Genomic DNA, 26,492 nt, shown 5'->3' on the forward strand with positions numbered 1-26,492 from the left:
GTAGATAGAGATAGATATAGATAGATGATAGAGATAGAGATAGAGATAGGTGATGATATAGATAGATAGATGATTGATAGATAGATGATAGATAGATAGATAGATGATAGATAGATAGATGATAGATAGATAGATAGATAGATAGATAGATAGATAGATAGATGATGGATAGATAGATAGATGATGGATAGATAGATAGATGATAGATAGATAGATAGATAGATAGATAGATAGATAGATAGATAGATGATAGATAGATGATGGATAGATAGATAGATAGATAGATAGATAGATAGATAGATAGATAGATAGATGATAGATAGATAGATAGAGTGGTACCTTGACTTCCGAATGCCTCAACTTCCAAAGGTTTCGACTTACGAAGTTGGCAAACCCGGAAGTATTTTCACCACGCGTGCATTCTGCGCATGCACAAAGCGCAAAATCACACTTTGTGCATGCGCAAAATGGACACTTCGACATCCAAAGGTTTCGAGTTACGAAGAGCGCCACGGAACGGATCGCCTTCGTAAGTTGAGGTACCACTGTAGTGGTTAAGAGTGGTGGCCTTGTAATCTGGTGAACTGGGTTCGCTTCCCCACTCCTCCACATAGTGATAAAGCGGGATATCAAATCCAAACTCCTCCTCTTCTTCTTCTTCTTCTTCTTCTTCTTCTTCTTCTTCTTCTTCTTCGTCTTCGTCTTCGTCTTCGTCTTCATCTTCTATTGGTTTGGGTCCTACCCTCTTGAGCAGAAGAAAATAAGCCTGCTGCATCTCCCACGGGACAGGTATGCCTCCTCTCACTCTCCTCTTCTGCAGGTGCAGCTCCCTCAACCATTGCTCTTGAGGTTTGGTTTCCAGACCCTTTATCATCCTAGTCACCCTTTTCTGCACATGCTCCAGCACATCAATATGCTCCTTAAACTGTGGTGCCCAGAACTGGACATAAACTTGTCACCTCCCACACTCTGAAAAATGGAACTCAGAGGCTTATTCAGCACCGTCTTCAATTTCCACTTGACACATTTCTGCTCAGATGTGTCCTCCTCCTCCTCCTCCTCCTCCTCCTCCTCCTCCTCCTCCTCCTCCTCCTCACCATTGCAGCTAGATGTTGCTGCCTGCCTGCTCACTGGCTGTCTGCAGGAGGAGCAAGAGTTGGCAATAATGGAAGTTGGGATGAAGACCCTGCGAAGGAAAGGGATGCATGGGAGGGCCCTCCAAAAATTCTATGTGCAATGGCTCTGGACCATAAATCCCTAGAGACACAGTCCTCCTATGACAGCAGTGCCAGGGAAGAGATTGAGCCCCGTCCTGGTGGTCCACCACATGTGGTCACCAGAGTCTCCTTCCCTGAACCCCAAGGGGAAGCCTTGGCTACCAAACTCTGATGGTTGGTCCTGTACTGACTCCTGTTGGATGTTGGACTCAAATTTCCACCGAAAACTTAAATGCTTGAATCATAAGGAAGGCGAGGGTCAAACACACAGCAGGTGCAAAGCTAAACAAGCTAAGACAGCTGAAATGCCCCCTTGACTTCTGTTGTAAATGAGTGAGGAGACCAGGACTTCAGTGTGGGAAGGGGAATGCATCTCTGAGCTGGGCAAAAACTTCCACTCCTCCTCCTCCTCCTCCTCCTCCTCCTCCTCCTCCTCCTCCTCCTCCTCCTCCTATCCTGCCTTTTCCCCAGGGGGATTCATGGAGGCTTCCACAAATGAAAATGACATAGATAAAATACAAAAAGCTAAAATCATGCAAAAGATAATTGTTTAAAAGGAATTAAGCTATAATAGAATCAAAACTACATAAAAAAACAAATCTATTAAAATCCAGATAATAAGCCCTTTCCTTAATAACCACCCCCAACCAAGCCAGTTCCCAAAAGCGGTGTTCCATTGCGCCAGAAGCAGCTTTGTCATGCTGGCCACATGACCTGGAAAAACTGTCTGTGGACAAACGCCAGCTCCCTCGGCCTGTAAATCGAGATGAGCGCCGCAACCCCAGAGTCGTCTGCAACTGGACTTAACCAGCAGGGGTCGTTTACCTTTTGCCTTAAAAAACAACCACCCACCCACCCCAAACCCAGCCAGTTCTCAAAAGCATCTTGGAACAAGGTCTTCACCTGCTGCAGAAGGACAACAAATAGAGAGCCATTTTTGCCTCTCCAGGGAGAGAGTTCCAAAGCCTGAGAGCAACCACTGAGAAGGCCCTTCTCTCTCTCTCTCTCTCTCTCTCTCTCTCTCTCTCTCTCTCTCTCTCTCACACACACACACACACACACACACACACACACACACACACACACCAAGTGTGCCCGTGATGGTGGTGGGACTGAGAGAATCTCTCATAGCCTGGACAGGTTCATTTGGAAGAAGATAGCCTAGGCCTGAGAATTCCTTCTAGTGGGCTGGGTCCAAGCCATCTCTTCACACCTGTGCTGGTGTTTCTATGTCCTAGGTGGCAGGAGATGAGGTGCTGGCTTTGGACCAGACCAGGCATCTGATGGTGGAGGCTTATTGGCAGGAACTGGAGGGAGGAGAGGCTCTGGTGATGCAGTAGGCAGTGCTGGGGCCAAGAGCTGGACTGGCATGAATTGACTGAGTGACAGCCCATGGGATCTCCTCCTGGACTCTTTACCCACTGCATCCTCCCCAGATCACTCTGAAGTCTCATGGGGCCTGGATGCAAACAGGGATTGTTAGCCTCTGACTCCTCAAGCTCCTTCCCACCCCTCATCCTGATCTGACCAGCTCCTAAGATATCTCAATGGGACCAATGACACGTCTACTCCTCAAGGAATTGGGAAAGCCCTGAGGTGATGTCTCCATGGCTTGAAATGCCTAAGCCTAGAAGAAGCCAACAGCTGCAGAGGAAAGCCATGACCTTTAACTGGTCAGTAGCAGCATTCTAGGAGTGAGGTCTCTTGTTGATGAATGCTATATGAATACCGTGGGACGCGGGTGGCACTGTGGTCTAATCCGTAAACGGCCTTTACCTTTATATGAATTCTAGAAAGAGCTATATTGTTCTAGGACACTACTGTGGCATATATATATATATAATCTATTGAAAGTTTAAAAAGAACATAATTATATGTGCACTAAACATAAAGGTAAAGGGGCCCCTGACCATCAGGTTCAGTTGTGTCCGACTCTGGGGTTGCGGCGCTCATCTCGCTCTATAGGCCGAGGGAGCTGGCATTTGTCCGCAGACAGCTTCCGGGTCATGTGGCCAGCATGACAAAGCTGCTTCTGGCGAGCCAGAACAGCGCACGGAAACGCTGTTTACCTTCACGCCGGAGCGGTCCCTATTTATCTACTTGCACTTTGATGTGCTTTCGAATTGTTAGGTGGGCAGGAGCTGGGACTGAGCAACGGGAGCTCATGTAGAAGGTAATCATGATTATCACACCTTTAGAGCTTGGTGTGTCAAAATTTGCCAAAAAACGGAGCATAACTCGGGTGGTGTGTCACTTCGAGGAAAAAACCCCATAATTTCGCAATATTTATAGTTTAAATAACAAAAATGTATAATTGTAATACATAACTGTATTTAATAAACAAAAAAACTAATTATTTAACCAAAACAAACCCCAAACCCCTTATTTATCACAAAGTACCCAAAGTTGTTGAGCTTTTTGGGGGGAGCTGCTGACCAAAGTTTTGGATTTTTTGGGGGGGTGTATAAGTTGCTTTGCTTTTGGGGGGATGCCCCAAAGCTGCTGTGCTTTTTGGGGGGGAAAGAGAACAGAAATAAATGATGAATAGTACCTTTGCTGGAACTAACACGCAGCACCGACATAGTCTGCCAAAGCGCCAGAAAAACCAGCACAGAAAAGGTTAAAAAACCAATCTCTGGCTACCAGCAACAACAACAACAAAAAAGGGTCCTGGTTTTAACAGCGGAGACAAGCTGGGGTGTGTGCCAGCAGTAAGGGCTCTGCGTGTCACGTCTGACACGCGTGTCATAGGTTCGCCATCACTGATCTAGATGCTATACTCCTATTGATGCAGCCCAGAATTGCATTGGCTTTCTTAGCTGCTGCATCACATTGTTGACTCATGTCAAGTTTGTGGTCTACCAAGACTCCCAGATCCTTTTCACATGTACTGCTCCCAAGCCAGGTGTCACCCATCCTGTATTTGTGCCTTTCATTTTTTTTGCCCAAGTGTAGTACTTTACATTTATCCCTGTTATAATTCATCTTGTTTGCTTTGGCCCAGTTGTCTAATCTGTTAAGGTCATTTTGAAGTGTGATCCTGTCCTCTGGGGTATTAGCCACCCCTCCCAATTTGGTTTCATCTGCAAACTTGCTTAGGATGCCCTCAAGCCTATCATCCAAACCATTGATAAAGATGTTGAACAAGACTGGGCCCAAGACAGAACCCTGTGGCTCTTCCCACTAGTCACTACTCTCCAGGATGAGGAGGAGCCATTGATGAGCACCCTTTGGGTTCGGTCAGTCAGCCAGTTACAAATCCACTGAATGTTAGCATTGTCTAGCCCACATTTGACCAGCTTCTTTACAAGAATATCATGGGGCACCTTGTCAAAGTCCTTGCTGAAATCAAGATAGGCTACATCCACAGCATTCCCTTCATCTACCAGGCTTGTAATTCTGTCAAAAAAAATGAGATCAGATTAGTCTGACATGACTTATTTTTCAGAAACCCTTGCTGACTTTTAGTGATCACTAAAATAAAGCGGGGAGGGGGGAAACCTCAAAACTGTATATTGGGCTTCACAAGATCTTAACCTATTACAGTGGTACCTTGGTTCTCGAATTTAATCTGTTCCGGGAGTCCATTCAACTCCAGAAATGGTTCAAAAACCAAGATGCAGCTTCCGATTGGCTGCAGAAGCTGCCTGCACTCAAGCAGAAGCCGCATCGGACATTTGGCTTCTGAAAAATGTTTGCAAACCGGAACACTTACTTCTGGGTTTGCGGCGTTCAGGAGCCTATTTATTCGACAACAAAGCTGTTCGGAAACCCAAGTACCACTGTACAGTATTTGTAAGAATGGATTCCAAATTTCACTGAACTTGTCCATGGCAAGTCTGCGTTTATATGCAAGTTGTTCATATGTTGCAAGTTTGTATGACTTCAATCCAATCGTAGAATGGAGCCACATTTTTATTTTTCCAGTTCATCAGTATCAGTCCACTCATACTGTCCTATTGTAAGGTTCCATGTGCTGGATACATAATTCAAGAGGATATTTTGCTCTATAAATGTAAGGTTGTTCCGTACCGTTCTACCAAAAATCTTTCAAGATAGGGCAATGAAAAAAAATATGTTTTAGAGAAGCATCATCCCTATTGCATCTCCAACAGTTAGATACCTTAGATAGCCCTTTTTAAAATTAACATAATGGAGCCCAGTATATTCAAAATATTATTTTTTGTTGTATGAGCCTCAATTTAAGGTCCAGAGACACCCTTGTCATAGCAGTTAAAACAGTTTCCCACAGTGTGATTGAAATTGAGATCTCTAATTCTTTATTCCAACCCTCCCTCAGTACCTGTATATCAAATTGGTTTGCTAATAACAAAGATTTATATATGTTGATGGCCAGTTTTTTTGTTGCATTAGAATTAATCAACTGCTTCAATATCTCTGGGGTCTCTGAGGCTGTAAAAGCTGCTGGTTCATAGATGGTGGTTAGCAAATGTTTTATCTGGAGATATTGCCATTGAGCATTTGGAGGTAATCTGCATTTGTCTCTTAAAATGGAATATGTATAAAATTCATAAAATCGTTAAGGCAACGATTAATAGTGCTGTGAGAGGTCTGTGAAAATGTCTCAAATGAATCCAATCTGCCTTCACAGTTTGCCAATTGCACCTGGAACTCATTAAAGACTTTTCTTAGAGTTTTCAGCTGCTCTTGCATATGGTTTAGAGTTTGAAACCAGGGTAGGATATTTTGTAAAATAGCTGTAAAGTATTTGGGTCTGCCTCTTTATGCTCAATAGCAGGGGTCAGCAAACTTTTTAGGAGGGGTCCAGTTCACCACCCCTCAGACCTTGTGGTGGGCTGGACTGCATGCGCACGGTGGAGGGGGGCTTCTCCCTCCCTCCCTCCCCCCCCCAGCTCCTCCCTTCCCCCTGTTTTCCTTCCTCCTCCGCCATTCTGCCTGAGGTTGGGAGCCGACGCCTCTCCTTTCTGGGCCAGGTTTCCCAGGCACCAGGCACAGGGCCAGCAGGCACACCAAGCTCCAACCGAAGCTTGTCATGATGCCAACAGTGCAGCCATGGACGGAGAGGCTGGCGGGCGGGTGGCGAGTTTGGGCTGCACCTCAGCACACGGGCGGCAAGGCTTCGCATTGACTGGCACCAATCAAAGCCCATCTCCCTTCCTCTGCAGGGTGGGGAGAAGCCAGGAAGAGAGAGGGAGGGAGGAGGTGCTGCCATGGTGTGTGAGAGGGAGGGAGGGGGAAATGGTGCCTGGAAAGAAATTGCAAAAAAGTGGTGATTCCAGGACTGTCCACAAGCCAGATCCAGAGGGCAATTGGGCCTGATCCAGCCCGCAGGTATGCTCCATAGCCTCTGAGTCAGCTTTCCTTGCATCAGCCATGCTTTTTTCAGCATTAGTTTCTGCCACTTTTTTCTTTCAGCAGCTCGCATGTTGGTAGACTTATCTTAATTAGTCTTGTAAGGAGATAGTAGAAAGTTTATTTACCCTTTAATGTTAGTCTTTTGGCCACACAGAGCTGCTTTCCAAGTATTTGAAGGCCTTTTAGTCAGAGAGATCAGAAGATCACGGCTCCATTCCTAGGCACACTGCTAAGGCAACTTGTATGTCTGTCTCAGCTGTGGGTGTTGCCAGCCATGGTCCTGAAAGCTGCACTTAAGTCTCTCTCCAAGGTGCTAAGAATGTCTTGCCTTGCCTTGCCTCCCGGTCTGCCTGGATCCCTGGGACTACGACGACGACTACACACACGCGCGCGCGGTTGGGACATCACATGTTCATGGTAGTAAACATTTCCATGCAGCAGGACAGTGTGCAGTTATCAAGTGTGGAAACACCCCAGAATTAGTAGTTTTACATAAAAACATCAGACTCTAAGTGGAGCCTGCTAGATCAGGCCAATGGTCAATCCAGTCCAGCATCCTGTTCTCACAGTGACCAGGAAGATGCCTGTGGGACAAGAGCCCTCTCCCCTCCTGTAGAGTTCCAGCAATTGGTATTCAGAAACATTCCTGCCTCCAGAGCAGAGCCATTGTGGCTAGGAGCCATTGGTGACTCTCTCCTCCATGAATTTGACCAGTCCTCTTTTAAAGTCATCCAAGTCAATGGCCAGCCCTGTCTCCTGTGGGAAGGTGTTTTGTAGTTGAACTATGTGCGGTGGGAAGAAATACTTTATTGGATTTTGATGGGTTACTAGCATTATGAGAGAGGGGGAAAACATTTCTTTGTCCACTTTCTCCATGTCATGGTTGAACATCTACCATGTCACCACTTATATGCCTTATCTCTAACCTAAAAAGTTCCCAAGGCTGCATTTCCTTAACCATTTTGGTTGCCCTTTTCTGAACCTTTACCCTTTATATATTTAATTTTTTAAAAATATATATATTCAACAAACAGTTTGAGAACATTTCAGATTTAGCAATCAATCATTCCACCTACTTTTCCAACTCCACAATATCATTTCTGAGGTGAGGTGAATAGAACAGTTTTCCAAATGAGGTCACAGCGAAGATTTGTATAAGAGCATTAGATTATAGGCAGATTTATTTTCAATTATTTACCTAATTGTCCCTAGCATGGAATGTGCCTTCTTGTTGAAGTTTTGTGAGCATGTAGGAAAGTTTTTTCCATTCCCATGTCCTTGGTGAGAGAGGATGATTGTCCAGCCAACTGGAACCTGGAACACAGAAATGTCCGCAGCAGTGTGACCCAGTTGAGGTCAGCCCTGGACAGCTACAAACTATTTCATTATTGCATGGTTGGCTGTAATGCATCACTAGCAAATTGCAGCTCAAAGAACCAAAGTTTCTGAGTGATTCCCTTGTGGGAAAATCCGGAGGCAGCTTAAATTTCAATCAAAGCCTTTACTTCTCTCCCTCTCCTCTCTCCCCATTTTTTTTCTTTTAAAAGATGAATTAAACATTAAAGTTAAGTGGAAAATCCTGTATTTATTTGGTGCGAGAACATTTTGCTCCAAAACCCCAAACAGTTTATGAGAGATTGGAGGAGCCAATGCCTTCATCAACTTCTGCCTCCCTCCCCTCCCTCCCAAGAAGAAAAGCGCAGGCTGTTTTGGAAGCAATGTGAGCCATCATCTCAGTAATGGTGTTTGCTTGACGATCTCTAAATACAGTGGCACCTTGGTTTACAAACTTAATCCATTCCTGAAGTCCATTCTTAAACCGAATCCGTTCTTAAACCAAGGCGCGCTTTCCCTAATGAGGCCTCCTGCCGCCGGTGGGAAGCAGAAAAAAACTTAAACACGTACAGCAGAGTTCCCAAAAAATTGACCAGACGCAATTGTACTTCACCCAGAAGAGTTTTATTGCTACTGAAGGCAAATGAGCATAATGGTCACAAATCCAGTACATTCAGGATTGGCACCGTCCATAAGAAATCCAGTTGCAGCACTTAAAATAAAACTTACACTTAAAAGACTAAACCTTAACACTAAGCATACAGAAACAGAACATTAGAACAAAGAAATAGAGAAAGTGAGTGAGTGAGCAAGACCCAGGCTCCTCCTGGCCTGACTATTATAGTCAGTATTACCTTGTCAGAAAGGTAACAGAACTGGTATTAACCAGCTGTACACAGCTTCCCAGAGAAATAACAAAACAAAACAAAATATCACATCCCTCTGCTTGCTTCTTTCACAAAGAAAGAAACATTCTAGAACAGTCCTGAACTAATCAGAATAGGAATCTCTACATATCCGATCAATACTTTCCGTACTAAGAAATGAAAACAGAGTTAATGTCAGCTGTCAGCCGTGTAATATGAGGTAATGCATGTTCTTTGTACTTTTGTCCATTTACTGTATTTATTTTTCCCAATTTGAACTATAAAATGGTGATTTTCTTGAGTCAAAATGAGGGTACCCCTAACATTTTTTTTCAAGAAATGTTAAGAAAAAAAGCACTGTGTAAAACAACTGAAACACCAGGCTGGCAAAGGCTGGACTAAGGAAAGTGTGTCTTGCCTGGAGTGTGGGCACCAAAACCTGGACCTCACCTGCGTTGCTGTGTTCTGGGTATCAATAAGTTAATACTCTGTGTTAAGTGGAAATGCCAAGCCATGAGGTACAAGTCAGCATCACGAGGGATGGGAAGTTGGCTATATGGTCTATAGCCAGTTAGTATAAACAGGTACGGTTGACTCTTCTCACTGGCTTCTCACCTGTATGTGAATTCCCTCCTGTGTATTTTGGTAGTGTAAGAAGACTGCTTTATGATGGTCAGAGGGCCAACTTGCACCAAAGATTGAGGGGTGTGTGTGACTGTGCGTCATGCGCAGTGCCTGTTTGTGACATTATTATTATTATTATTATTATTATTATTATTATTATTATTTATACCCCACCTATCTGGGTGGGTTTCCCCCACCACTCTGGGCAGCTTCCAACAAATAGCAAAATACATTAAAATATCACAGATTAAAAACTTCCCTAAACAGGGCTGCCTTTAGGTGTTTTCTAAATGTCAGGTAGTTGTTTATCTCTTTGACCTCCGATGGGAGGGCGTTCCACAGGGCGGGTGCCACTACCGAAACACAATGTCACATCATTGGGAGAAGGATGAGTGTGGCGTGGCCTCAATGTGCAGCCGCTCCTCCTCTCTCACACTTGGCCTCCTTCCATGGCAGGAGGAGGAAGAGCCGACCACTGAAGTTATGCCATGCTTGGCTCTGCACTTGGCTATACGCTTGGCCTCCTCTGCCCTCTCAACATTTGGGGGGCGACCCCCTCCTAAAGGATATTGGAGGGGGCCAAAAGCAGCTTTGCCCCATGAGCTGACACCCCTGGTGATTATGCAAGACTGCAGGTGGAATAGCTGGAAGACATCATGGAACAAAGCTTGACTCCTGCGTGCTTCACGGTGCTTCCACAGCTAACAATAACTCAGTAATCTGTCTTATACATATTCATTGCAGGTGGCGATCTTACCCTTTGGTAATAATACATTTTAAGATTTAGGAAGATAGTGAGATGGGAACACAGGAAGCTGCCATATACTGACTCCATCTAGTTCAATACAGTGGTACCTCAGGTTACAGACGCTTCAGGTTACAGACTCCGCTAACCCAGAAATAGTACCTCAGGTTAAGAACTTTGCTTCAGGATGAGGACAGAAATTGTGTGATGGCGGAACGGCGGCAGCGGGAGGCCCCTTTAGCTAAAGTGGTACCTCAGGTTAAGAACAGTTTCAGGTTAAGAACGGACCTCCGGAACGAATTAGTTCTTAACCCGAGGTACCACTGTATTGTCTACACTCACTGGCGGTGGCTGTCCAAGGTTTCAGATGCCACTCTGGACTGAACTAGGAGCCTTCTGCCTACAAAGCAGGTACACTACCCCTGAGCGACAGCCCTTTTGTGAATTCCAGTCCCACAGATGTCTGTTAGATCCTTCTTAATATACTTCTGCAGCCCACAAACTTGGGCTGGGCTGTAAACATCACAGAAACTGGAGCTTTGCAGTCTTAAATAAGTTCTCCTCTTGGCATAACAAGCAGAGCTTCTTCTGCAACTGCACTGAGTATCAAGGGAGGACCTTAAATATTTAATGCCAACTTACACATCAACATGCTATCTTATTTTATTTCCTGCCCCCCCCTTTCAGATGGGAGCTAGAGATGAAAAACCTAAATGGAAAGCAAACAGATGGACGCCAACATGGCTAACTAATTAATAATGATCAACATCTTCATACTGGAAGCATCTTCATACTGGAAGGAAGCAGAGCCACAGCTGTGCAGTCCTCACACAGGGGAACATAGTGGGGCTTACAGTGGGTCATGCTGTTAGGAAGCCCCACTAAAGTTAGCGAGTTGAGGTTTGTAAGAGGTCAAAAGCAAGACAAGATGGATTTTGCAAAATCATCTTTTTTTATCCCCGTAATCTGACAATTGTTTTAACTAATATTAATAAGGGAACTTTATAGCATTGCTACAGCCTGCCCAGGGGCCTTACGGTGACAGGCGCATAAGAAACATCCCACTTGTGGCACTAAAGTCAAGCCCACTGCATTCTTTATAATGGGAGCCTGAAAGGGTGGGGAAAATACAATATACAACCTAGAAAACTGGGTGTGTGGGTGTGTGCAGAAACAGGACCACTGCAAAATACAAGGAACACCGTTACCTCCTCAAATAATAAACAGTACCACAAAATAAAAAAAATCCTTCCAGTAGCACCTTAGAGACCAACTAAGTTTGTCATTGGTATGAGCTTTCGTGTGCATGCACACTTCTTCAGATACACTGAAACAGAAGTCACCAGACCCTTATACAGTATATAGTGAGAGGGTGGGGAGGGATATTACTCAGAAGGGTGGTGGGAATGGGTGATTGACTGATAGGTGTGGTAAACCTGTTGATGACTGTTAACGACTGCAATTGGTCTTACAGGAAAAAGCAAGGGGTGAGATGGCTAAAAATAACTTTATCATGTATAATGAGATAATAATCCAATGTCTCTATTCAGACCAGGTCTCTCCATGGTTTTAAGTTTGGTAATAAGTTGCAATTCAGCAACCTCAGCAAATTTGCTGGATGTGCATGTGATAAAGTTCTGCCAGGTGCCATAAAAATGACTGTGGTTTTCCTTTTCCTTGCATAACCCAGATTTTCTGTGTCACTTTCTCTGCTGCTGCTAAAGTCCAAATCATTCCATACCAGGATGGTAAGTTTATGTTATTCAAATCTTCCCTATGTCAAGCGATGGCACGTCTAGTCAATGATAGCAAATGCAAAATATTATGTTCCGTAAACACAGACAGAAAAATAATTCTGGGGTAAATTTGGTATTAGCACATGTAATGCTGATTAGTTCCCCGGGTATATCAGATACAAACCCTCATATAGAAGTGCATTCCCATAGGGGGTCATGTGCCTTAACCCCAAATCCTCTCCAGAACACAGAATTGCTCGTGGAGGTTGCTGATTGGAAGGTCGGCAGTTCGAATCCCCGTGACGGGGTGAGCTCCCGTTGCTCGGTCCCAGCTCCTGCCAACCTAGCAGTTCAAAAGCATGTGCAGGTGCAAGTAGATAAATAGGAACCGCTCTGTCGGGAAGGTAAACAGCATTTCTGTACGCTGCTCTGGTTCACCAGAAGCGGCTCTGTCATGCTGGCCACATGACCTGGAAGCTGTATGCCGGCTCCCTCGGCCAATAACGCGAGATGAGCGCCACAACCCCGGTCGTCCATGACTGGACCTAACGGTCAGGGGTCCCTTTACCATTTACCTTTTTTTGGCAGAAAGCATAATTTGATTCCAGTTCCTTATCCAGAGGGAGCTGGGACAGTGGCCAATCAGGCAAATCAGCCCAAGTAAACATGGTTAAGGTGATGCAGGGCCCTAGTTTTCCTTTTTATTAAAAGGGGGGTTCATCCTTCTCCCTACCCCACTCTTGACCTCTTTGTCCCTCTGAAACCCTAATCCAAAACCACAGGTGCCTCCAGACCTGCACCCACTCCAGGCAGTTCTGCTTCCCACTGCAACCACCCATTTTCCAAAGTGGCTCCCTTTGCCATTGCCCCAGGGGTGTGGGAGAAAGCAGAGCAGGTTGAAAGCCAGGCCCTTAGAAAGAGTCACAGGACGGGAGGCATGAAATTTGCATCCTGCACCACGAAAGCTTCTTGCCCACACTCGCTCCCCACACGGCCAGTATTTAATAATAATGATGATGATGATGATGATGATGATGATAAAAAGAAAACACAAAGTGCCTTCAGTAAAAAAAAAAAAGCAACAGCTTTTGTTGTTGTTTTTGAGGAAATGCACTGTATGTGGACACTTAGCAACCTCCATTTACAGCAGAAAATTACTTTTCACACAACTGTTGCTGCCTGAAGCTGTTTTCATTCATAGCTAACACTTGGCTGCTGCCACTGAACAACCAAGAAAGATGAAAGAATGAGGAAGAAGATACCTTTTTTCAGCCTCCTGGACACTTTCCAGGGGCCACATGCCACAAAGAGAAAGCGGGAGGGAGCAAAATACTGTACACTGGCTTACCTTTGTGCAAAGAGAGGCTAGCCACGAACCTGGATTGCTTTAAAAGAGAATTAGACCAATTCACAGAGGAAACGGCGATCAATGGCTACTAGCCAGGATGGCTATGATCCACCTCCTCTGTCAGAGGCAGTGCACGGCAATGGAGATGTGGTGGCGCAGGCCTGGATCTGCTGGGGGAGACGGCATGTTTTGCCCCAAGCAGAATGTCCTGGCTTGGCTCTTCCTAGCGAGGCAGTAAGAGGCAAGGGGACAGCAAGGGGGCACAGCAGGTATAAATGACCACCTTGTTGGCATCCATCTGTCTTAATAGACAATGGAGTGTGTGTCTCAGGATGAAGTGCTGTGTTAGCAGCACCCAAGTGACCTCCCAGGGGTGCAAGTCTGGGCTGTGTGTCTGGAGATCTTGGGCTGCCCAAACAATAAGACCCCCCTCTCTGCCTCACTGATATGGTCCAAAGGAAAGCAGAGCAATATGTTTGGCACCTGCTTGCCTGCAGGAGATGCGGGACATGTTGGAAGGAGGCAGGGGCGAAGGAAGGCATTGTGACACCCGGGCTGGGCGTCGCTACGTAGGCCACATGTGTGGCCGCGCATGCAACACCACACATGCGCTGTATAGCGGTTTTCTGGCAGTGCTGCTCCAGCGCTCCAGGCTGTAGCAGTGATGGAGGCATCCCGGAACAGTCCGTACAGTGCTCGAGCGGCACCACTGGCAAACCACTAAGTACAGCACATGTGCGGTGTTGCTATGTACAGCGCATGCGTGCAACGCCGCACATGTGCTGTACATAGCGGTTTGCTGCTGGCGCCGGGATCCTCTGCTCGCGGCTGCAGCCGCGAACCGAGGATCCTCCACATGCAGCGGTGGTGGCGCGGTGGCTGCTCACGCCGCCATGAGCCCCCCCCCCCGCAGGGTGACTTCTTGTCACCCCCGCAGACATAGCACCCAGGGCGCACCACCACCCCTGCTACGACGCCACTGGAAGGAGGCATACAAGGCGCCATCCAATCACCTTAGGGACTCTGCTCTGGACTAGTGTAAAGTTTACTTCTTAGCCTTTTCTCCTTGAACTCCTTGAAAGAAAAAGGTAATATATAAATATAATAAAATTAAAATGACAGCATAAAGCAGTGTCTGCACAGGAGATTTCAGCCAACCCCAAAGGAACCTTCATGCGGTGCAGAGTAAGTTCACTTTGTGCGTTCTTCATGGCCCAGACAAGGCAGTGAAATTCCAAGCACCCTCACCCGCCTAGGATCTCTGAGTCATAGGACCTCTGATACATGTGTGCACATCAGGCATATGGCATCTGAGCGGTGCCAAGCATAGCACTGAAGGAAAAGTCCGCTCTTCTCATGTATCCAAGCCCCATCCTTAATAATAACCGACCACCAGTCCAGTGCCAATGGTCAAGATTCTCTCTGCCTGCAATAGCTGTTGCTCTCTCTCTCTACCCCACCCACAGCACTTAACCCTCTTAATAAGAAACAACAACAACTTCTGGCCTTATCCATAAACAAAAGTCGTGGAGCCTTAGCGTCCATCCTTCTGGTCTCTTGATCTTTCCAGACTTGCTGCCTTGTCTCATCTTGGAGAGCAGAATGGGATAAGAAAGCTCACATTTGGAAACCAGCCCTCATCGCATACAGTTCATTTCATATTTGTCCCTACCACCAGCACAAGCCCATTGGGGCCATCCCAACTCTACAGTTCTGTGAACCTACGCTGTGATGCCAGTATTGCAGGGCAACAGACCAGATTGCCCTTTGGGTCCCTTCCAACTCTATGATTCTGCAAATTTGGCTGAATCTCGATGACATTTCATACTTTCATGCAGCTCTTCAGCTTTCCTTTTCATAGCTTGAAAGAAGAAAAGGTTGTGGGCAAAGTAGCTGGCTCCTCCCCCCCTCCCCTCCCCTCCCCCAGTGCTGCTTCCCCATCTGAAGCCCCCCAACCCCAACCCCGTCCCCATGTAAGACTTTTCCTCTGGGCGAAGCTGCCCTTCCTTCAGGGTGGCTTCCACTGAGTACCAACATTCCACAACAGGTCCTACCCCCTCAGATTGTTTGTAGACATTCTGTGAATTCTGTGGCAGCACAGGCACCTCGATCAATGGCCTTAAAAGAAACCTAAAGATTTTCTAATTTCTGTTTCTTTGCTAATTACTACTGGACATGTAAGGAGGTAGTTTACAAATCACGAACCTTTTCCAATGCTTCCAAAGTCTCTTAAGCTTTTTTGTGTGGCGTGGTGGTGGTGGTGGAAAGAGTATAAATTCTTCCATAGTAGTGCTCCTGGTACTCAAACCCTGGAGTGTTTTGGCTCTTTTGATGCCTTCCCCGGCTTCATCACATCCCTGAAAGTTCAGCTCCCTTTACCACATGCTAAGTCACACCAAAGTGAGGGACATTGTTCAGAGATGCTTTTAAACCTGCAGATTCAGTGCCAGGTAGTGTTGGCACCGAACCTGCACGTTTAAAAGCTTCTCTGAATAAAGTTTTCCTATTAGACAGGCCTGCATTCCTGATCTGCAGGAGTCACCCGTTTCGGACACAACTATTCAAAATCCAAAAGGCCAAAATGGATTTATCATTCGCCATTGTGTTCTCCAGTTGAAATACAGGGATGCTACCCTTCCCCCAAATCAGTGCTGTCCAGGTGTCTTGGACCACATCACCCCCAGCCAGCCTGACCAATGGTTTGTGGTGGTGGGAGCTGTAGTCCAAAACATCTGGGTGCCACCCAGCCGCAGCAGGGTGGGCCATACAAGCTCCTTGACTGATGCCTAGAGATGGGATGGTTTTGCCCTTTCCATACCATGTATTCTTTTCCTCTAGAATCTTTGTTTAATCAGAATACCTTCCAAGACTGAAGCATCATGTTGAGTTCAGCAGCAATGGAAGCTTCTGTTGGCTATGTTCTGCCTCCATGGTCAAAGGAAGCAATGTGTCTGAATGACAGTTTCTGGAAATGGCAGGAGGGTAGACTGCTGTTGCACTCAGATCCCAACTTGGATGGCTTTAAAAGAGGATTACACAAATTCGTGGAGGAGGAGAGGGCTATCCATGGCCACCAGTCATGATGCCTCTGCTCTGCCTCCCCATCAGAGTCAGTGACACTTTTGAATACCAGTCTCTTGAAACCACAGGTGCAGAGAGTGTTCTTTTGCTTGGGTCCTGGTTGTTGATTCCCCATAGACACCTGGCTGGCTACTGTGAGAACAGGAAGCTCTCACAGTGGTAAACCAGATGCTTATGGGAAACCCTCATGCAGAATGTGAGCACTCTTCCATACTGTGGTCTCCAGAAATTGGAATTCGGAAGCACTACTGCTAGATCAAGGGATGCGGGTGGCGCTGTGGGTTAAACCACAGAGCCTAGGGCTTGCCGATCAGAAGGTCGGCAGTTCGAATCCCCGCAAAGGGGTGAGCTCCTGTTGTTCGGTCCCTGTTCCTGCCAACCTAGCAGTTGGAAAGCACATCAAAGTGCAAGTAGATAAATAGGTACCGCTCCATCGGGAAGGGAAACGGCATTTCCATGCACTGCTCTGGTTTGCCAGAAGCAGCTTAGTTATGCTGGCCACACGACCCGGAAGCTGTATGCCGGCTCCCTCGGCCAATAAGGGAGATGAGCGCCACAACCCCAGAGTCGTCCGCGACTTAACCTAACAGTCAGGGGTCCCTTTACCCTTTACCTTACTGCTAGATCTCCAAGAAAGGAGATTCTGACTAAACATTAGGAGGAACTTTCTGAAATTAAGAGCTGTTCAACAGTAGAACGGACTACTATCTGTTGGGTGGCCATTTGTCGGGGATTCTTTAGTTGTGATTCCTGCATTGCAGGATTCTATGATTTATCTCTTCCAGAACCCCATCTCAGAGCATGTTGGGATGTCAGAGAGATTCCTTCTAAAGCTTGCCCTAGAATCATCTTCCAAGGCTCTTCTTCCTTCTTTGCAAATGTTCCATAGCTGAACCTTTTCTTACAGAAATTTCTCTGAAGCCAGGCGAGCAACAATAATCTTGAAAATACTCATTCTATATATAGTTGGCAATTATATAAGTGTGCCATGATTGACATTATATGTGAGGGATGGGAGGGGAGCAATGAGTGCACACATTTGGAGTGCAAAGTCGGTTTCTCCTGCAATAGCCAAACCTGATACCGTATTCTGCAGCGCCCTGGGGAGTGCAAAGCAGGGGTGGCTACCAGCAGCTGGGGAACATTGTTCTGGCAGTCCATATTACAGAATCATATTGTAAACTTGGAAGGTTCCCCTAAGGGTCATCTAGTCCAACCCACTGCTATGGAGGAATTACAGCTAAAGAATTCCTGGCAGATGCCCATCCAAGTTCTTCCTAATGCTTAGTTAGAATCACCTTTCTTGTCATTTGAATCCATTGGTTTGGGTCCTCTGGAACATCAGAAAGCAAGTTTGCTCAGTCTTCCATGTGGCAGACTCTCAGGCATTTGAAGACAATTATGCTATCCCCTCCCCAGTCTTCTCTCTCCAGGCTAAACATACCCATCAACTGTTCTTCATAGGGCTTGGTTTCCAGACCCTTGGTCATCCTGACCTCTCACTACTCTGCACATGGTCCAGCTTATCAATATCCTTAAACTGTGATGTCCAGAAGTGGACATAGTATTCCCGGTATAGGCAGAAGAGAGTCAGGGCTGGCTCTAGGGGAAGGCTGGGTGGCGCGGGGCTTCGCCCGCCCACCAGCCGCGGCAAGAAACGGGGCAGGGCAGGGGTGCCGGAGCAATCTCCGCACTGCTTAAGACGGCCCTGAAGAGAGTGATACTATTATTTCCCTTGATTAGGACAGTAGACTTCAGTTGATGCAGCCTAGAACTACATTAGCTTCTTTTGCTGCTGCATCACACTGTAGACTCATGCTAAGCCTGTGATTTACTAATCCCCCTAGATCCTTTCCACAAGTACTGCTGTCAAGCAAGGTGCCCCCCCCCCATCCTGTATTTGTGCATTCAGCTATTCCTACCTAAGTGTTTAACGTCATTATTTAGCGAAGCATTCAGTAACAGGCACTAGGAGTTTTGTTCAAATTGCCTTTTTTCATAGCCAGTAGGGTACCTAAGCTTACATTTGTCCCTGTTGAAATTTGTTTTGTTAGTTTTGATCAAGTGATGGGGAAGATCTCTCAGGTCCTGGAGCTAGGAGAGTTGGGCAAAGAATCAGATGTGGTATCGGGCAGCTCCCAGCATTTCCCCAGCCATTCCAACCAATCCATGGAAAGGGCAATAAGGAAGACTTTTCTTTATGATTGCCACTTGGTGGATCAGAGGAACGCTCTTGACATAGTCTTGATTTCAGTAAAGCGTTTGACAAAGTCTCCCATGATATTCTTGTGAGGAAGCTGGTAAAATGTGGGTTGAATGAGGTAACTGTTAGGTGGATTTGTAGCTGGTTGACTGACCGACCGAACCCAAAGAGGACTCATTAATGGTTCCTCGTCATCCTGGGGGGAAAGTGACAGGTGGGGTGCTGCAGGGTTCTGTCCTGGGCCCATTGTTGTTTGACATCTTTATAAATGACTTGGATGAAGGAATTGGAGAGCTGGGTCCAAGCTAACAAAATGTTTTACAATAGAGACAAATGTAAGGTTCTACACTTAGGCAGGAAGAACCAGCTGCACAAATATAAGATGGGGAACACGTGGCTTACTAGCAGTACATGAGAAAAGGATCTAGGGGTCTTGGTGGACTACAAACTTAACATAGCAGTGTGATGCAGCAGCAGCAGCAAAAAAAAAAAAAAGCTAATGCTATTCTAGGCTGCATCAACAGAAGTCTAGTGTCCAGATCAAGGGAAATAATAGTACTACTCTATTCTGCTTGGGTCAGACCACACCTGGAATAGTGTGCCTAATTCTGGGCACCACAATTTAGGAAGGATGTTGACAAGGTGGAAGGTGTGCAAAGGAGGGCACCCAAGATTATCAAGGGTCTAGAAGCCAAGCCTTATGAGGAACAGTTGAAGGAGCTGGATAGGTTTAGCCTGGAAAAGAGGAGCTTGAGAGGAGATATCATAGCCATCTTCAAATATCTCAAGGGCTGTCACATGGAAGAGGGAGCATGCTTGTTTTCTCCTCCTCTGGAGGGTAGGACCTGAACCAAGGGCTTCAAGATTCCAGCTAAACATCAGGAAGAACTTTCTGACAGTAAGAGCTGTTCAACTGTGGAATGGTCTCCCTCAGGAGGTGGTGGACTCTCCTTCCTTGGGGGGTTTTTAAGTAGAGGTTGGATGGCCATCTGTCATAGATGCTTTAGCTGAGATTCTTACATTGCAGGGGGTTGGACTAGATGACCCTTGGGAACCTTCCAGCTCTAAATGTTATGATTCCCATAAAAGCTCTACATGGCTTACAAAATATGCACATCTGACCAAATAACTACCAATTGCAACACAGTATAAATCTGCTGGTCTCCTCCCTACTTCTGACAATCCATCAGAAATTTAAACAGAAATCATGTGTTTACTCCATGGTGGGGGGCCCCACACAACCACACAACCATACCATATTAATATTCTGCCTCCAGACAATCCATGTTCTCTGCCAAAAAAATTGCTAAATTCTACAACTTGCATAAATTATGCAAATTAAGACAATTGTGTAATTTATTCAACTTTTGCTAGTAATGGGACATTAAATCCTGTCCCCCACAACTGGGAATCTCATCCAGCTATCTTTCTAGCATAAGAGCATACATGGGGAATTCTTTTTAACCTGAGGACCACATTCTGTTCTGAGGAACCCTCCTGGGCCCACATGCCAGTTTGTGGGCAGGGACAGAGGCAAAAGTTGGCAGAACAACAGGCATTAATTTTGCCTTTGTACCTTAGGCTGTTTTATACACACACATGCACACCCTTCTCTCTATTCTCCACCCAGACAAGCAAGGGGTATTATTCCACATTCCAGCCAGGCAAAAATGCACGAGGACGGGGCAAAGGAGGGCCACAGACAGGTGTGGGGAGAATTCCAAGGGCCAGAGAGCCCTGGGGAAAGCAGGAAGCCTAGGGGTCCCCAGTGCAGTTTTAGGCATTTCAGGTGCAGTCACCCACCCATATCCAAGCACAACCTTAGTGCCATGAGGGCTAGAAACTTAATTTTTAAGAGAAAGGAGGAGGATGTGCTCAAGGGCTCCCAACTCTCCCATGATGCTCTCTTGTAGAATCATTATATACACAGCATCCTGGATATAACGTTTTCCAGCGTGCGAGAACCAAGATCAGGTTTTCACCTTTGGGCAGAAACCAGTCACTTTGTTCCTAGTAGTAGCTCATAGGACTCCTTACCTCAGGGTTGTGGGTTCGGAATCCACATTGGGCCAAAGATTCCTATACTGCAGGGGGTTGGGGGACCCACAGAGGACATTACGGTCCACAAATAATAACATATTGGAGATCCCGAGTCACAAGGTGGCTAGGCTGGCCTCGACCAGGACCAGGGCCTTCTCAGTACTGGCCCCAACCTGGTGGAACGCTCTGTCTCAGGAGACTAGGGCCCTGCGGGATTTGTCATCTTTTCATAGAGCCTGCAAGACAGAGCTGTTCCATTTGGCCTTCGGACTGACGCAGTCTGACCCCACGGTTACCCTCCCCTAAGGTTTTATTTTATAATGGTTTTATCTTATTCGTAGATTTTTAATTTTAAAATTGAATTTTAACATTGTATTAACCTGTGTTTTAACTGAATTGTTTCTTTTATATTTGTGTTGATATTATTTGTTGTTAGCCGCCCTGAGCCCGGTCTTGACTGGGAAGGGCGGGGTATAAATAAAAATTACTATTATTATTATTATTATTATTATTAGATGACCCTCATGGCCCTTTCCAACTCTACAATTCTATGATGCCACCAGCTCAATATTTTTATCCCTCCCACCCAGGAAGGCTCCCAGAACATCCACATCCTCTGCCTAACTCAGCTTCATTCCGAATTACAAAACCGACCAAAGCCAGAACCACCTTAAGCACCAGAGGAAAGCAAGCGCAACCCAGAACTTTGAGTTGGGAATGAAGTGCTTCTGTGTGTCTGAACTTTTGTTCACTTGCTGTTTATTGAATGTCTATCCCAAAGGAGTCCAGGGCAGCACTTCCTGAAGAAGAAGCTGGTGAAGTCCGGAAGCCTGCACATTCCGTCACCAAATCCAGCCAGCTGCCTCCCAAATTCATATACCCTTTTTTGTACTTTTGGTGCCACCTATTCCTTTTACGGATACACAAACTGATCCCAGGCCAGGACTAGAATAGGACAAGTCGCACCTGAAAAGTTACTTTAAAAAAAATAAAAATAAAGTCCCCTCCGGTGGCTCCTTACCCCGAGAGTCGTCCTCTTGGTCCGACGGGTTATTGGGATCCATTATTTCCGGGAGAAGCTCCCACAGCGCCGTGTCTCCATGCAGCGAAGCGAGAGAAAAGGTTATCTTAACAGGAAAACTTGGAGTGGGGGGGGGAGCAGGAAAAGCAAAGCCCGAGGGGCTCCTAGCTGCTGCTCAAGCCAATTCACCTGCTTGACGAGCTAGCGCCACATCCAAACGGGGACACCGGCAGGCGCCTTCCTTGGCGTGACACTGCCTGCCTGGCCGGCTTCCCAATCCGCCGGCTGACCCTCGCGGCTCTTTCTCCATCATCTCGAGCAAAAGCCATCCTGCTCCCTTCTCCCCCTGTGCGCGAGCCTTTCAAACTCTCGGCTCCTCTCCCGAAATCGCCAGCTCTCTCGGACGAAAGTTCAGAAGCCGTGCGGAGGGTGGGTGGGAGGGTGGGGGGCAACACGAGGTTGGCAGAGGAGGATGAAGAATGAGCTCCTTGCAAGCGGGGGGGGGGGGGAGAGAAAACCAGCCTCCAAGCAAGCCACACTGTTGCATAACGCAAAGGGCTGCTATAATAATAACACATATAAAGTGGTGTGTTCCTTGGGAGGGAAGGAGGGAGGGAGAAAGAGCAATAGCGGGCGGGGGGAGACGAAGAAGGAGAGGGAGAGGGAGAGGGAGAGGGAGAGGGAGAGAGAGTCGGCAGGAAGAATCAAGGCTTACGAAGGGGAAGGAAAACCCACCCCAAACAGCTCAGGAAATACAGAATTGCCTGCACCCCGGGGACCTCAGGAAGGCCCAGAGACGTCCCTCTCCTGATCATGGCTGACTTACTTTCTGAGCATCCTCCTACACCCTGGCTGCATTTGAGTCCCTTGTTGGCCAAAGAGGGGACTCCCCCCCCCTCAATAAAATAAAATAGTATAGGGAAAAGATCCTGCCAGGGATGAATTTGGGTGACTCTGCACTAGGGCATCAGCTGCACCCTCCTTGCTGCAGTGCCTTGTCCTATATTTACTTCCTTTTGGCAAGCCTCTGATACTCCTGGCGGCTTTGCATGGGCTCCAAGAGCAGCAGAACTCCTGCCAGGAGCTGCACTCTTGCCATTTGTCCTTAACAGAGCTGCTGAGGAATCTAGAGGCTGCAGCGGGGTGGGCGGGGGGGGGCAGGGGGTTGCCTAAAAGGATGCAGGAATACTTTCTTGCAGTTACCCTGTCAAGCCCACTGAACAGACCATAGAGGGATTAGCACCATGGTTCAACTGAGCCCCCCCCGCCTCCCCCCCGCAGTAGTTGCATCCACTAACCTAACCGCCCCACCACCATTGAGGTCCGGTTGCGAACAAACTGCTCCGAGGGGAAAGTGTCAGCTATGCCCACAAACACCACTGAATTCTCCCACAAATGCAGGGAAGAATCCCCCTTTCAAAGCCATTGGAGCCAGGTGCTACTACAGCCACATTCATGTGGCAGGAAATTCCATGCGGTAGGTTTTTTGGGAGGGGCGTGTCCCAGAGGGAATTTGGGGAGTACAGGTTTCCCGTTGCCTGGTGAGTTGCCCCGCTGCTGACTTCCCCTCCTTTGGTGGATAGATCCAGCAAGCTAAAATGGAATCTGCCTGAACGCACCTTTTGCATTGAAATCCTGCAGGGGCTGTCCATTATGTTTGGGCAGAGGGAGGCAAATGGGTAGAAAAGCAGGGAGGGCACCCCCAGGCATGACCCAAAGATAGGGGAGGTTGCGCATTTGGCTGGGGAATGTCAACGCTGCAAATATTTGGCCAGGAGACCGACAAGGAAGCTAGGAAGAGAGAGTTTGTCCAGATCATAATCATACATGCACAGGCCCTGATTTAAATGAATCAGCCAAACCTTCCAGGACTGTAAAAGGGGGTTTGCAGGCAGATTGGCATTTCCAGCCACAGCACCAATGGCAGTGGTGGGCGGACAAATGATGGAGAGTCAGAGAAGTTCACAAGCACTGCATGGGGGAGAGGGGGGTGGCATGAAACTATTGTGACTGTACCACAATTGCAGCCGCCACACAGAGAGGGAGGGAGGGGGAGAGAGAGAGAGAGAGAGAGGAGAGAGAGAGAGAGAGAGAAGGAGGGAGGCAAATTTCTAGGCTGCTGTTCTAGCCTTAAGAACTGAAGAAAAGGCTGCTGGGTCAAGGTTAATGGCTTAGCCCACAGTGGCCAAGCAGATGCCCCAATGGGAAACCCACGAAGAGGCCCAATTCACATGAACAATCTCCCCTCCTGCAGCTTTTTCCAGCAACTGGTACTCAGAAGCGTATCCTGCCTCCAATCATAGAGACATAGTACAGTGGTACCTCAGGTTAAGTACTTAATTGGTTCCGGAAGTCCGTACTTAACCTGAAGCGAACTTTCCCATTGAAAGTAATGGAAAGTGGATTAATCTGTTCCAGACGATGAAAAACACCCCCTAAAACAGCAATTGAACACAAATTTTACTGTCTAACGAGACCATTGATCCATAAAATGAAGTCAATAATCAATGTACTGTACTATAAAATAAATAAGACAGTATTGTAGATGAAAAAAAATAACATTTTTTTTCTTATGTCCACTGATGATAGTCAGTTTGGATGGGGGGGGGGGCTTTTATCCATTTCTGCAGTCACACAATCAACCAGTAGCTGAACTGGGTTCCACACAGTCACAAAAACAAGTCACAAAAAGGATGTCACAAGCCACAGTCACACAAAAGCGAAAAACAAAACCTCCAAATACAGTGGTACCTCGGGCTAAGTACTTAATTGGTTCCGGGGTGCCATTCACACCCTGAAAAGTACTTAATCCGAGTGGTGATAGCGCCGTGTGCAAAGCGCCGATAGAGTGCTTCTGTGCATGCATGAAGCGCGCAGATCGCTTCTGTACATGTGCGCACAGCGGAACCCGGAAGTAAACACTTCCAGGTCTGCCGAGTACTTAAACTGAAAGTACTCAAACCGAAGCGTACTTAAACCGAGGTATGACTGTATAGAGACATTGTTGGTAGTAGCCATTGATAAGCCTTTCTCTCCATGGTTTTTCTAAATTCTCTTTTAAAGCCATCCACGTTTGTGGCCAATGAGAGATCTGCTGGATCAGGCCAATGGCCTCTCCAGCCCGACATGCTGTCCTCACTGTGAATGTCCAAATGCCTCAATGGGAAACAGGACCCAGGCACATATGCATGAACTGAGAAAGCCCTCACTGAAAGTCCCACCAGTTGGGCTTTGGGGTTGGTGGGACAGAAAGATGGCTCTCTCCTGTATCTCTTAAGCCAGCAAGCTCACATGGAAGAGGACCACCTTCCAAGTCAACTGGTTCTGAGCTGTGTCTGGGACTTTGTGGGCCTTAACCAGCACTTTGAATTATGCCTGGAAATAGACCCACCACCAAGGAAGCTGTTGTAACACAAGAGTCGCTTGCTTGTTTTAATTGGCACCAGTCAATAGCCTGGCTGCAGCATTCTGAGCCAGCTGACATTTCTGAACACCCTTCAAAGTCAGCCCCACAGATAGCATGTCGCAGCAGTTCAAATGAGATGTAACTAAGGCATGTGTCACAGTAGGAAGATCTGACATCTCCAGGAATGGCTGCAGTTGGCACACAAGCTTCAGCTGTGCCAAAGTAGTTGTGAGTCGAAAACCTGCCACCCATTTAGAGATAAATAAGACACCTTCTAAACACCCTCTAAACAGTTGCAAATACAACTGGAAGCTCCCCCTGATGTCACCGGGGGTCGTGCCATGGCCCTAGCCACCAGCAGGGCATCAGACAGGATCCACAACCGACAGATCCCTTTAACAGAATACTCAAAAAGGGGAGGGGTAGGTGATGGCCACAACCTGCCCTCCAACACATCACACAGATTCCAATGCCTAACTGCCAATGCCTGAAAAGTTGTGACGGTTTGCTAAAAGGTAGGCAAAAAACCAAGAGGCTGGTTCCAATTTGCCAAATGGATAAAAATTCCTACCAGGCCCCCCTGAGCAACCAGGGCGACCAACCAACGTCCATTGCAAGGTCCAAAGCACAGATATGACCCAAAGGGAGGGTGGGTGGGTGATCCGACAACGCCAGGCAGCAGAATGAGGGCACGGTGCCACCGTAGCCACTTGAATGCAGCTAAACCCCACCCCCAAGCCAGCCCTACTGGCTGGCTGACAGGCGTGGTGCGGTTGCGGCAGCCGGGAACTGACGCAGGGGCCTAATACGCCCCCTGCCAACGCGGGAGCTCACAACCCCTCCCCTCTGGTAAGAGGAGAGGCTTTATCCAGATTTAGGGCTGGATCCCAAGGTGTCTCCCCACCACGAGGAAAAAGCAGACCCTCCCATGTTCAAAAGCCATAGAAAGTGGTTCCCTCCATACGCTGCTTCTGAGGACCCAGTTAGAGACAGAATAATGGATGAGATGGACCTTTGATTGGTCAGATTCAGCAGGGTAGAGGCAATTGAAGAGTATCCAGTACCCATGAACATTATCAAATTATCTAAAACAAGGCAGGTATTAATTGTGGAGGAAGGAAAGACCTGTGCAGATGGACTGAATATCACAGTGGTGGCATTTGAAAGGAAGGCTCCAGCGGCTCTCATTGTATTCCAAAATGGTTCCAACAGAATGATTGTGCTGATTTCTTAGCTCCTTTTAAATATATTCTTCAAGAGCTGTAGGGGAATGTTTTGAATCTGTAAAGAGCTGTCTGCCAGAACGGGGGACGGGGACTTTTGCATGCTTTTGCCAAAAGCTCAGAAAAGAATCAGTTAGAGGAGGAGGAGGGTGAGTTTGACCCACTCAGAAGGGTGACGTGATAGGGAGGGAAGCAGGGATTGGAATGACACATTTTCACTGAATTCAGGGCCACTTCAGTGCAATTCAGCAGTGGACAGACTGTAGGATTCCAGCTCAAGAACTGCTGCAGGGCCATCTTAAGCATAGCC

The 26,492-nt window shown here is 47.0% G+C and overlaps 1 protein-coding gene across 1 annotated transcript in view; it reads right to left on the reverse strand.

Annotated features, from left to right (window-relative positions):
• The window catches only part of DAB2IP (DAB2 interacting protein), a 328,791-nt gene extending 307,102 nt beyond the window's left edge, over window positions 1–21,689 (reverse strand). Inside the window, exon 1 of the mRNA XM_060270257.1 lies at window positions 21,554–21,689. Coding sequence (XP_060126240.1) covers window positions 21,554–21,596 — 43 coding nt within the window. The 5' untranslated portion in view covers window positions 21,597–21,689. The remainder of the gene's footprint in view (window positions 1–21,553) is intronic.
• Between the last annotated feature and the right edge of the window lie 4,803 nt (window positions 21,690–26,492).

The sequence above is a fragment of the Zootoca vivipara genome, chromosome Z, assembly GCF_963506605.1.
Source record: "Zootoca vivipara chromosome Z, rZooViv1.1, whole genome shotgun sequence".
Classification (NCBI taxonomy): Eukaryota; Metazoa; Chordata; class Lepidosauria; order Squamata; family Lacertidae; genus Zootoca; species Zootoca vivipara.